General features: G+C 37.4%; 1 protein-coding gene across 2 annotated transcripts in view; it reads right to left on the reverse strand.

Moving 5' to 3' along the window:
• Positions 1 to 391: 391 nt before the first annotated feature.
• CFAP43 (cilia and flagella associated protein 43) overlaps positions 392 to 13867 on the reverse strand; it is a 109268-nt gene continuing 95792 nt past the window's right edge. The window contains exons 33-38 of one of the 2 annotated variants that reach the window (XM_047761507.1): positions 12021 to 12133; positions 10444 to 10603; positions 4352 to 4516; positions 2021 to 2101; positions 1236 to 1389; positions 392 to 702 (exon numbers count right to left, since the gene is read on the reverse strand). In XM_047761507.1, the coding sequence (XP_047617463.1) occupies positions 536 to 702; positions 1236 to 1389; positions 2021 to 2101; positions 4352 to 4516; positions 10444 to 10603; positions 12021 to 12133 (840 nt within the window). In that variant the 3' untranslated portion in view covers positions 392 to 535. Of the gene's footprint in view, positions 703 to 1235; positions 1390 to 2020; positions 2102 to 4351; positions 4517 to 9141; positions 9264 to 10443; positions 10604 to 12020; positions 12134 to 13867 lie in introns of those variants that run through there. The other variant, XM_047761508.1, reaches the window with a different exon arrangement.

Genomic DNA, 13867 nt, shown 5'->3' on the forward strand with positions numbered 1-13867 from the left:
TTTACAAATGATTTAGGGCTTGATAAAAGTGAACATCTTGTTTCCATTGGTAGGACAGGGAATAATAAACATTCTGTTTTTTTCTGGTCATAGAGAAATGCTTATTGAATAAAATGGGAAATATAGAGAATTATAAAAGATAAAAATCATTCATAATCTCAATGGTAATTTTATAAGATTAGAAATATCAGTAGTGACTAAGAATGATTTTTTTGACTTTAAGACTTGATATACTACTATTGTGAAAATAATTTTTGAACAAATTAAGAATTAAAATAGATCTTGAATACATTCTGGGTTAAAATCTTGTTCATTCTTAAATAAAAACAATCCATGATATTTGAGATATTTATTCATTCAGGACAAACATTTTTATAATGATTAAGGCTAAAATGAAATAATTTGCTATTAAAAATATGCAACTAAGAGGAGACTCTACTTAAATTTTCCGAGATGAAAGAGAAATCATTTCAACCAAATGAAATTATTTTTAAAATGAATGAATGATTTGGTCTTATGTTTCCCACGAGTATTTTTACATTTGAACAAGAGCAGGAAATGTTTTCATCCTTAATCTTTCAACTTCAGCCTGTAGTATTGAAATCTGCTCTGCTTGTTCTTTTGAAATTTTTGTTAACTTTTGTTGTTGCATCATGTTTTCATATCGTTCTTTTGCAATCTTTTCACAAGTCAGTTTAGACCCTATCCCAAAAATGAAGAAGGAATTAGTTGGAATTTGTGTGTGTGTCTTTTTGTCTTTTCTAGGGGCTATACCCGCTAGGGGTCTAATCAGAGCTGTAGCCGCCAGCCTACGCCACAGCCACAGCAATGCCAGATCTGAGCTACATGGACGTTCCCAGGCTAGGGGTCTAATCAGAGCTTTAGCTGCCAGCCTACACTATGGCCACAGCAGCGCCAGATCTGAGCTATGTCTGCGACCTATACCACAGCTCATGGCAACACTGGATCCTTAACCCACTGAGGGAGGCCGGGGATCAAACCCACAACCTCATGGTTCCTAGTCGGATTCATTAACCACTGAGCCACAACGGGAACTCCAGAATTAGCTGGATTTCTATCTATACTTTTATACAGGAACAACACCCAGAATCAATTAAATATATTGAACAAATACTGGTAGCTTTATAACCACTGTACAGATTTTAGGAATCCTGATTACTTTTAAAGAAACTGACTATTGATTAAAGAAAAGACAAAACAAAACAATAACTTACCCACTGCATTACAGATGTCTTTTCTCTCCGAGACAGCCACCAACTCTTCTCGTAAGCTGCAGCTTAGAGTATAATTTGCTACATCTTTTTGACTGCTGCACCTTCCCAGTTTTTTAAGTAGTTTTTTGCAGTTTTCCACATTCTTTTTGTGGGTCTGAAATTTTTGTTCCCATAATACCCCACAAAAATAATTTTGAAAAAAAATAAAGACATTATTCTTAAAATTTAAATACATTGTCATCATAAAGATATCTTACCCACCATATCCCTAGTGTCTAGCATAATGCCTGCACATAGTAGGCACTTAAATTAGTTGTTGAAAGATAGAATGGTATGTTAACACACATTTTAGAAGAGATTTTTCTTATTCTTAAAAATGAGAGATTAAAAAACACATAGCCTTGAGATTACTTGGTTTCTACTTTATATATGCTACACGCAAAAAACTGAGCATTGCTAGGCAGTTAAGGTAAAGCAAAGTCTTCACAATGCCAACGACAGACTATTAACACTTCTACTACATAAGTTCAAACTAAAGTGAAACAGGAAATTCGTATACTCAGATATCTCCCAAGGAACTGATTCAAATGTTTAAAGAGGTTCTTCAGGCTACCACAGTGGTCATGGTTGCAATGATTTAGGGACCTCTAATTACAACCTGAATACCAGCATGAAAGGCCAAGATTCTGGTAGGTTCTATCTGAATTCATGATTTGAAAACTATTACTTTGTTCAAATCATTCACAGCTATTGGAATTATAATGATCAATATCTTTGATACCTACCTTATCTAAAACAGCAATGGTTTGCTCCATTATTCCAATTTGAATGGCAATCAGATTCTCATAGTTTGGTTCATTTAGGAACTTTGAAAGAAAAAAAAAAAACCCACAGTATATGAAAGGATATTTTTCTCTGTTTATTTCAATAGATAATTTTATAAAGATTTTCTTAGTTTTCAAAGTTACTGTTTCTCATAAAAAACAATCTATCCAAGTTAGGATTGATCTGAGTTTTGTGCCATAATATTTACCTACATTTAGCTATTGATACACTTACCTATATAGTACAATTACAAATGCCTAGAGTTTATTTTCTCTTTCATTTATTCATTCATTTATTCAACTCACCAAATATTTATTGTGTCTCATTTGAGAGTGTCTCATATGAGTTCCATATTAACAGTGTCCCAGTTAAAGACACTGAAGGAGATAGCAAAGATAGATAATATGACCTAGCCCTCAAGAAAAAGAGAACAGGAGTTCCCGCCGTGGCACAGAGGAAACGAGTCTGACTAGGAACCATGAGGTTGCGGGTTCGATCCCTGGCCTCACTCAGTGGGTTAAGGATCCAGCATTGCTATGAGCTGTGGTGTAGGTCTCAGACACGGCTCAGATCTGGCATTGCTGTGTATCTGGAGTAGGCTGGCAGCTACAGCTCCAACTGGACCCCTAATCTGGGAACCTCCATATGCAGTGGGTGCAGTCCTAGAAAAAGACTAAAAAAAAAGAAAAAGAGAACATGTAGTATGATTAGTTGCCAAGAGATATGTAAAGTGACATGCAAAATAAAAGGTGGTTTGAGATGGGTTATGATTTCTCTGAACTGGGGAAATCAAAACCCTTTGTGGATGAGATGGCATTTAAACTATAGCTTGAAAAATAAATTTGGAATGGGAAGAAAAAAAAAGGAAAAAGAAAACCAACAAGGAAAGATATTCCAGTAGAAGAACCAGTGTTAGCAAAGGCACAGAGGTAGAATCCTAGAAAATGAAATCGGTTTGGTTTAAGAATACTGATGTTTGGAGTTCCCATCGTGGCGCAGTGGTTAACGAATCCGACTAGGAACCATGAGGTTGCGGGTTCGGTCCCTGCCCTTGCTCAGTGGGTTAACGATCCGGCGTTGCCGTGAGCTGTGGTGTAGGTTGCAGACGCGGCTCGGATCCCGCGTTGCTGTGGCTCTGGCGTAGGCCGGTGGCTACAGCTCCGATTCAACCCCTAGCCTGGGAACCTCCATATGCCGCGGGAGTGGCCCAAAGAGATAGCAAAAAAAAAGACAAAAGAAAAAAAAAAGAATACTGATGTTTAAGAGGAACAATGGAACAATGGGAATGAGTTTGAAAACACAGGTTGAAGGACACTGAATGCCACCTAAAGATTGCAGAATTCAATTGCCAGGTAAGAAGAGGCAGTTTCAAAAGTCTGAGCAGAGTAGTAGTGTTACTAGAGTTGAATAAGAATGGTAATCTGACATAACAGTATAGATTAGTGAAAGACCCAAGGTCAAGAGACCAGTTAGGAGATTATTATGAAATACTCTAAGCCATTAAAAAGGAAGGATTGAAGCAGGGGAAAGGCAGTGGACAGAGAGAATGAGAATAAATGGATAAACTATGCAAGGCTTAGGAGACAAGGGAAAGAAAGGAATCAAAGAGGACAACAACTTTAACTCTGAGTGAGTGGCCGAAAGAACAGAAATAAACAAAACAAGAAGAGATGTTGGGAGGTAGGAAATATAGAAATAGAGCTTGAGAGAGGTTAGGTCAGACAGCTTGGATTGGAATTGGAATTGAATTGGAATTCAGAGAGCTTGGGTGGATCTTTTAGCAGTGGGCATAGAAGTTATTAGAAAGATCATCAAAGGAGAGGGCATAGAAAGAAACACAGAGCTGAGGGCAGAATCATAAGGAATAGCTATATTTAAGACTTAGAAACAAAAAAGAAATCAGGAAAAAAGGCAGAGTGGTTTGACACGTTGGAAGAAAACCAAGAGAAAACAGGGGTGATTAAAACCAAAAAAATGGGAAATTAAGAAGGAAGGTGGTCAAATGCCACAGAGGATGGTGAAGACTGGGATAGAGCTCTCTAGATTTGACATTCAGAAAAATCCTTGGTGAACTGCAAGATAGAACTACACTACTGAGGGGCACAAGGAAGCAGAGGTAACAAATGTAAACTACTGGAAGAAAAGCACAAAATTCATAGTCACATTACGAAATACTACTGGTTTAGAATATGCTTGACATGGTAGAGGCTTCTTATTAAATACCAGTTGAATAATGAATACGTCAAAGAATGAAATTAAAATTATATAGTTGGGCGACAGGGAGAACTTACCTTTTGACGATCTCTTGAAAAAAACAGCATCTGAATATCCCAAGCCTTCTGATTTAGATCTTCCATTTCCATCTCCATTTTCTTATGTTCCCACTCAATCTGAAATATTCCTTTATGAACATTTTTACTTTCCATCATGCTAGCAACTTTCTTTTGTCCTTGAGTCTTAAAAAAAGTACATTTTGATATTCATATAATATGATTCTGCATACAGAATATAGATTATTTGAAGCTGACTGATTTTCTTAGAAAACACTTAGAACACAGATTTAATTCTACCTTCTTTTTAAAAATGTAGATATATAAAAAACTTACTTCATGGGCACAATCTTATCACTATAAGGCAAGATAATTACTTTTTTTTTTTACATACAATATAAACACTTTATTAAGGGCAGATCATGATGGGTCAAATGGTCGATCCAGATATCCAGGACCCAGCCACAACTTGAGCGCAGCCTCCGAGCCTCTCGCTCTGACTCCAAAAGGGTGAGCACATCACCCTCACGAACAGGGCCTTTCATGTTTCGGATGATGGAACGACTCGTATCGTCCATGAATTCTACCCGCACCTGCGTGCACTGTCCCTGCGAACCTGTCCTGCCCAGAACCTTGGTAACCCTGGCGAGCTTGATGGGCTGCACACAGCTGTGTCCATGATGGCGGCGCGGCGGTGGTCTGGCGGAGAGGATAATTACTAAACAGATGGATTATAAGATACATTTGAGTGCCATAGCAGATTTACTTTTATGGCAATGATTAGATGGGTTTTGCCATCACCAATGTACCATTCCATATGCATTTGTACCCTTACTCAGCCCTGCTCCTTGACACTATAGATAAAGGATTGTAGTTTAATGCAGCCAGACACAACAGTATCTGGTTGTAGCTAGTGAAAAAGCAAAAATATTGAATGTTAAATATGATATTTAAACATCTAGACATTTTGTACTTCATTTCAAATTGCCTACATGAAATTAGGAATATTTTGGAGTTCCCATTGTGGTGTAGCGGAATGAATCCAACCAGTATCCATGAGGATGAGGGTTCAATCCCTGGCCTCACTCAGTGGGTTAGGGACCTGGCATTGCCGTGAACTGTGGTGTAAATTGCAGATGTGGCTTGGATCCTGTGTTGCTGTGGCTGTGGTATAGGCAGGAAGCTGTACCTCAGATTCTACCCCTAGCCTGGCCCTGAGAACTTCCAGATGTCGTGGGTGCAGTCCTAAAAAGAAAAAAAAAAAAGAAATTAGGAATATTTTCATGAAGTTGTTCTCCCAGATTGCTAACAGTGAAACTATCATGTCTCTAAAATAAATTTGGGAGTTCCCGTCATGGCACAATGGTTAACGAACCCGACTAGGAACCATGAGGTTGCGGGTTTGATCCCTGGCCTCACTCAGTGGGTTAAGGATCCAGCATTGCCGTGAGCTGTGGTATAGGTTGCAGACGTGGCTCGGATCCCACATTGCTGTGGCTCTGGTGTAGGCTGGTGGCTACAGGTCCGTTTGGACCCCTAGCCTGGGAACCTTCATATGCTGCGGGTGCGGCCCTAGAAAAGACAAAAAAAGAAAAAAGAAAAAAAAAATTTGTATGTGAGTGGGTTCCATCAGTTAATAGTTTGTATTTTTCCTCTCTTCTCCTTTAAAAATTTAGCTTTTTAAAGTCCATGCCACTAGACTATATCACTGCTATTCTTTTTAAAAATGATTTTCATCTTCTGATCACTGCTTGGCCTCAGTTCCTTGAATTTCCCACTTTCAATGATCTGTTCTCTATCTCGCTCTGCCACCCAACTCTAATGATCATTTCCTTGCTCTTGTCATCACCAGTTCCAAGATCTTAAGGTCAAGCATTTCTCCTAAGATCAAGTATTTCTCAAATGGGGGAAATACTGCCCCACCAGGAGACATTCACTGTTTGAAGATGTTTTTGGATGACACAACAGGAGGAGGGCATTTCTACTGGAATCTGGTGGTTAGAGGCCAGGGCCAGGGATGCTGCTAAATTTTGCACAATACAAGGGATATCTCTCCCCAACAAATAGTCATCAGCCCAAAAATGTCAATAGCGCCAAGGTTGAGAAACACCGCTGTGGAACTACCACATCTCTCTGCTTTCATTTCAGTCAACTTTTTCATAATATTTATTTATAGTTCCAATCTCTACTTCCTAACTTCGTGTTTTTTCTTCAGCCATCACCAACTGAACTCTTGTCCCAAGCCTTCACTGAGGCTCCTCTTGTCAAGAAATTGACATAGTGCATGACCCTCTCCTCCTTGGACCTGTTTCTCTCATGGTTTCCTTCTATCTCACTGGCAGCTCCTTCTCAGTGTCCATACTTAACTCCTTCTCTGTTAGATCTTTCAGAGTTGGACTTTGGGTGTTGGCCCAAACTCCCTCCTCTGTTATCTATCCACTTCCTAAGCAAACTCAAGCAATCTCATCTCATAAATTCTCTATATGTAAATAGTTACATGTAATAATCCATATGTAGTTAAATATATGTGATCTAAATATAGAAATACATGTCTCAAACTTGAATTCTGGCTGTCTGCTTGATATTTACATTGGGGTGTTCTACAGGCATTTCAAATTTAACAAAGGCTCTTCATATATCCCCCACCCAAAGCTACATCTCCCCAGTCTTCCTCATGTCAGTTAATGACATCATCATCTCAGGTGCTCAAAAGCCAAAATTTTAAGATTTATTCTTGATTTCTCTATCTTACCCTTCACATTCAATCCATCAGCAAATCTGATGATTGTTGCTCCTACCCTAACATCAAAAATTGTAGGAGGAGTTCCCGTCATGGCACAGTGGAAACGAACCTCACTAGAAACCATGAGGTTGTGGGTTCAATCCCTGGCCTCGCTCAGTGGATTAAGGATCTGGCATTGCCGTGAGCTGTGGTGTAGGTCACAGACATGGCTCGGATCTGGCGTTGCTGTGGCTCTGGTGTAGGCCAGCTGCAATAGCTCCAACTGGACCCCTAGCCTGGGAACCTCCATATACCACGGGTGTGGCCCTAAAAAGACAAAAGACAAAAAAAAAAAAAAGAAGGAGAATTAAATACATTCTGAGATAAAAAAAAAAAAAACTGAGGGAGTCCATCAATAGGACTTCTGCTCTACAAGAAATGCTAAAGGGAATCCTTCATGTTGAAATGAAAAGTCAATAGACTGTAACTCAAAGCCAGAGAAGAAATAAATTTTTAAAAAACCAAAATAGAAAATATAACTATATAGGTAAATTTAAAAAACCCGTATTATTGTATTTTGGTTTGGAAATATATATGGCAAAGGACAAGAGAATGGGGATCAAAATGGTACTAAAAAATCAACTATATACAAAAGAAGGCAATAATGGAGGGGCTGAACAACTAAAAAATATGATATGCAGAAAGCAAATACCAAAATGGCAGCAGTAAGTTCTTCTTTACCAGTAACTACTTTAAATGTAAATGCACTGAAGTCTACAATTAGAAGGCAAAGATAGGCACAAAGAGTTTTAAAAAGATCCGACAGGAGTTCCCGTCGTGGCGCAGTGGTTAACGAATCCGACTAGGAACCATGAGGTTGCGGGTTCGGTCCCTGCCCTTGCTCAGTGGGTTAACGATCCGGCGTTGCCGTGAGCTGTGGTGTAGGTTGCAGACGCGGCTCGGATCCCGCGTTGCTGTGGCTCTGGTGTAGGCCGGTGGCTGCAGCTCCGATTCAACCCCTAGCCTGGGAACCTCCATATGCCGAGGGAGCGGCCCAAGAAATAGCAACAACAACAACAACAACAAAAAAGACAAAAAAAAATTAAAAAAAAAAGATCCGACAATATTCTGTTTAGAAGAGATTCATTTTAGGTCCAATGACATAAGTAGCTTGAAGGTGAAAGGATGGAAAGATATCTTCCACGCAAATTATAACCCAAAGACAGCTGGAATGGCTATGCTAACATCAGAGAAAATAAACTTCAACACAAAAATTGTATTTTATATGCTGATAGGAGGCCAATACTTTAAGAAGATATAATAATTATAAACATATATGTACCTAAAAACTTCAAAATATATGAAGCAAAAATTGACAGAATTGAGGAGAAATTGACATTTTAATGACAATAATTGGAGACCTAAATATCCTACTTTCAATAATGGATATAACAAGTATATGGAAGATCAGTAAGGAAATAGAAGATTTAAACAACACTATAAACTAATTAGAAATAAGAGAAATACACAGAATGCACCCTCAATAAGAGCAGAATATACATTCTTTGCAAATGCAAATGGAACATTTTCAAATATAGACCATATGTTGGGCCATAAAATGAATCCTAATACATTTTAAAAGGTGGAAATCATGCAAAATATCCACTCTGACCACAAGGGAATGAAACTAGAAATCGATAACAGAAAGAAAACTGGAATATTTACAAATATTTAGAGATTAAACAACACATTATTAAATAATCAATAGTCAAAGAAAAAATCAAAAGGGATACTAGAAAATAACTTTGAAATGAATGTAAGTGAAAACATAATATACCAGAACTTATACCAATCCTTCTCAAACACCTAGCAAAAAAACTGAAGAGGAAGGAATACTTCCAAACTCATTTTATGAGACCATAATTACCTTATTCTCAAAGCCAGACAAAGGTACCATGAGAAAAGAAAATTACAGGTCAATATCCTTCATGGACATATATGCAAAAATCCTCAACAAAATATTAGCAAACCAAAGTCAATGGTACATTAAAAGGATCACACATATGTACTAGACATGTGTTCAAATTGCTGAAAACCAAAGACAAAAAGGAAATATCAAAGGCATACACACTACATTAAGAACAAAGATTAAAAAGGTACAGTAGACAGACATCTTGTCAGAAGGTCTGTAAGCCAGAAGAAGATGAACACCTTTAAAGTGAAAAGAATGAGAAAGAACCTGTCAATCCAGGGAACTCAGTAAAATATCTTTCAACAATAAAGATGAATCAAAGATAATTTCAGACAAAGAAAAACAGGAGAATTCATTATCAGCAGACTTGCAATTCAGGTAAGTTAAAAGAAATTCTTTTAGTAGAAGTTATATAATAAAAGGGAGAAATTTCAATCCACACAAAGAAAGATCTCTTGAAATAGCAAAATTGAAGAGAAATAGAAAATGCTTTTTTCTTATTTTTCATAACTCTAAAAGGTAATTGACTATCTAAAGCAAATATAATAATGTATTGTGGGTTTAGAAAATTTATAAAAGTAAAATGTATAGCAACAGTAGCACGTAATTCCCACATAGCACAAAATCCCCAAATGTTTGGAAATTAAATAACGCACTTCTAAATAATCCAAAGTAACTTCTAATAGGAAGTTACAAGGGAAATTAGATATTTTAAATGGAAAGAAAATAAAAATATAAACCATCAAAATTTAGTAGAATGCAACTAAAATAGTGCTTAGAAAGCAATTTATAACATTAGATGTTTATATTAGAAAACAAGCACGGTCTGAAATCAATTATCTAAGCTTATCAAGCTCATCATTAGATGGGTAGATTTAGCCTAACAAAATGATGGTATGTACATGAGAATGAACATTTAGCCATGCGGACCTGAACTTCTTTTACCTTAGAGGTATCTGAGAAGCTTTTAAAAAATACCCATGCCTAGGGGTGGGGCCTGGAAACAGCTGTAAACTTGTTCAGGTAATTCTTCTTTTTTTTTTTTTTTCTTTTTAGAGCGACACCTGTGGCATATAGAGGTTCCTACGCTAGGGGTTGAATCGGAGCTACAGCTGCCGGCCTATGCCAGAGCCACAGCAACATCAGATCCCAGCCATGTCTGTGACCTACACTACAGCTCATGGCAACGCGGGATCCTTAACGCACTGACCAAGGCCAGGGATCAGCCCGCAGCCTCATGGTTATTAGTTGGATTCATTTCCACTGTGGCACAACGGGAACTCCATTCTTCAGGTAATTCTAACGTACAGCCAGAGTTAACTGAATGAATAATTTATCATAGACATGGGGAGAATATGAAAAATATTTGGTACGGTAGGTGATATGTTGTTTTTTTTCTCCTTAAAACATGCTAATTACCCGAATCACAGAATTCAAGTCTTCAATTATGTTCTTGTTGATGAGGATTGCGTCAGGATACTCCAGCAGGAACTGGAAATTCTCCAGCTCTACTTGTCCTTGTTTAAGGAGGATCTGGATTGTCAAATTCAACTGGAATTTCACTTTGTCTTCCTGTAATCTAAATTGAAAAAGATTTCAAAGTAAACAGTTGTAATATATTTATACTCCAGATTTCACCTATCATCTGATATATAAATTTAATAAAATGTATCTGGTATACAAATTCAAAATTCAAACTTAACTTTCCCTAAGCTGAAGGAAAACAAGCTTTCCTAAAGGTCCCTATGATACCTCTTCTTACTGATATGAAATCATCCTTGGGCTGCTCAAAGAATAGTACAGACAGAAACACATTCATAAAGTTTTACTTCATAAAGACTCATATGGTTTTGACTGTAAGTAGAAGAAAATAGAAATGCTACAAATAACAAATCTATTAATAGTTGTGAGACTTTGTGTATTGACCTTTGAGATTATATTAACAATGTTTAATCTGCATGCTACTTATCAAATCTATTTTGGGGTAATTCATATTCCTATTTATTGCCTACATCTGAAAATGATGTTTAATGATGAATTTGGTAACATTTGAGAAGTATTTATCAATGTGGGTGTAAATATGGCCAAAAATGAAGCAAAGACTTAAAACAGTATCCTAGTCACTCAGGGAATATAAATTCCCTTTGAAAAAAATTAGCTGCTTAGGTGTCTACATGGAAATTTGGGGATATCTGCTTAGTTTTTCACAGAGTTTGTTTGGGTGGCTTGATCCTAAAAGTACTTACTGGCAGAAACGTACTCTTTGCGTTTTTATGTGGAAGGAGATTAAACTAAAAGATTTTCCAAAACTTGCCTATTTGTTAAATAAGTCAGCAGGATGTAATGTACAGCATAGGGAATATAGTCAATAATATTGTAATAATTTTGTATGATGATAGATGGTAACCAGACTTACGGAGATCACTGTGTAATTAGAGACAATCAAATCACTATGATGTGCATCTGAAACTAATATTTTAAATATTACATTATCTTATTATATTGCAATATCATATTGTAAATATAACATTTAATACTTTAATTTTAAAAAATGAAAAAAATTGAAAAGTGGAAAAAAACCTTGACCATCTACAATAAGAACAGTGGAGCACGTAGGTAAATTTCGTTCTGAAATAAGGTCTTGGAGTTCTCTTGTGGAGCAACAGGTTAAGGATCTGGCATTGTCACTATGGTGACTTGGGCTGCTGCTGTGGTGCGAATTTGATCCCTCACCCAGGAAATTCCACATGCTGTGGACGCAGCCAGAAACAAAACAAAACAAAGAAAACAACACAAGAACAAAAAAGAGAAATAATGTCTTATATAACAAAATGCACTTTCTCAAAGAGAAGTTACAAAGCCATGAGTAGGTAAGTCTTGTTGGAGCTGTAAATCAGTGAGTCAGCATTCCCCCCCCTTCCCCCATGATAACACAACCTAACTCAGCCTTAGCTCAGATTTTGAATAAATGATAGTGAATGAAAGATTCAAATTACAGGACGAGCTCATGGAGCACTTTTTCAATTTCCTGTTGCACCCTCTCATCATCTTCTGTTCTCCTCCGGAGGAAAGCCACCATTTCCATTAAGCCAGCTGCTTTCTGCTTTACCTGAAGAAATCAAACCACAAACATCTCAGAACATATGGAACTTTAGAAATAAAGGCAAACTAATTTTAAAGAACTTAAGAAAATACACTTCTTTTTTTTTTTTTATGGCCCCACCCTTGGCATATGAAATTTCCTAGGCCATGGATTGAATCTGAGACACAACTGCAATCTACGCCACAGCTGCAGCAATGCCAGATCCTTCAACCCACTGTGCCAGGCCAGGGACTAAACCCATGCCACAATGACCTGAGCTGCTGCAGTTTGATTCTTAATCCATTGTGCCACAGGAGGAACTCCAGAAAATATATATCTTTTAACTTTGTTACAAAACCTTAATATTCCCATCTTTCTAAGAAAAACAAAAATTTAAATCCCTGACCTTATGTAATATAAGAGATCTAAAACTTAAATGGTACATCCCATGAGTAATTAGAAAACTATCAAATTTGCTTCTCACTGAAAGTCAATACGCAAGCAACTAGAATTTTTCTTTTTCGTCCTTTTGTCCTTTTAGGGCCGCACCCACGGCATATGGAGGTTCCCGGGCTAGGGGTCTAATTGGAGCTGCCAGCCTGCGAGAGAGCCACAGCAACGCCAGATCCAAGCTGCGTCTGCAACTTACACCACAGCTCAAGGCAACGCTGGATCCTTAACCCACCGAGGGAGGCCATGGATCAAACCCGCAACCTCATGGTTCCTAGTCGGATTCATTTCCTCTGTGCCACGATGGGAACTCCCATAGAATTTTTCTTATATCTGATCATCTTAGATAAAATTTTACAATCATAGATACTTAATAAAAATACACCAGCCTGACACAAGTGGCACTGAATTTAGGGAATTTGGGGGAGGAGAGGCAGGGTTTGGTCAAGAAGCAACAAGAGAAGGAGTTCCCATTGTGGCTCAACAGGTTAAGTACCCGACCACTGTCTCCATGAGGATGTGGGTTTGATCCCTGACCTCACTCAGTGTGATAAGGATCTGGGGTTGCCATTAAGCTACGTTGTAGGTTGCAGATGTAGCAAAGATCTGATGTTGCTGTGGCTGTGGTATAGGTCTCATCTGCAGTTCCGATTCAACCCCTTGCCCATGGAATGTGCCACAAGCGTGGTCATTAGAAAAAACTACAAGAGGAAGGATTCTCAAATCGCTACCTTTTGTTACTGTAAAAAAATATCTTAGTAAAACCATAAATTGGGTTTTGGTAATATATCACTAATCTATGCAAAAAGAGATGAGGGCTACTCAACACCAGAGCAGGCAGGAGAAGGGAAGTTGTATTTACAACAGTGTTATCTAAGAAAAATGCCATGTGTACATCAATACAGGCCATGTATGTAATTTTAAATTTTGTATAAGCCACATTATAAAAGTGAAATAAAACAGGTAAAATTAATTTTACTATTTTATTTAACACAATGTATCCAAAACATTATAATTTCAACATATAGAGTATAAAAAATATTGACACATTTACCATTCTTTTTTTTACAGTCTTCTAAATCTGTGTGTATTTTCCATTTACAGCATATCTCAATTAAGTTTGTCCACATTTATTTCAAATGAAAAATAACCACGTGTGGCTAGTGGCTATCATTTTGGACAATGTGGGTCTACAAATCCAGGCCTGTACTTAGTCCTCAATAGGACTAAGATAAATATTTTATTACTTCATCATTATTATTAATATTACTAACTACTACCCTAGCGGGAAAACTGAAATAATTAGCTTTT

Source organism: Phacochoerus africanus, chromosome 15, assembly GCF_016906955.1.
Source record: "Phacochoerus africanus isolate WHEZ1 chromosome 15, ROS_Pafr_v1, whole genome shotgun sequence".
Lineage (NCBI taxonomy): Eukaryota > Metazoa > Chordata > Mammalia > Artiodactyla > Suidae > Phacochoerus > Phacochoerus africanus.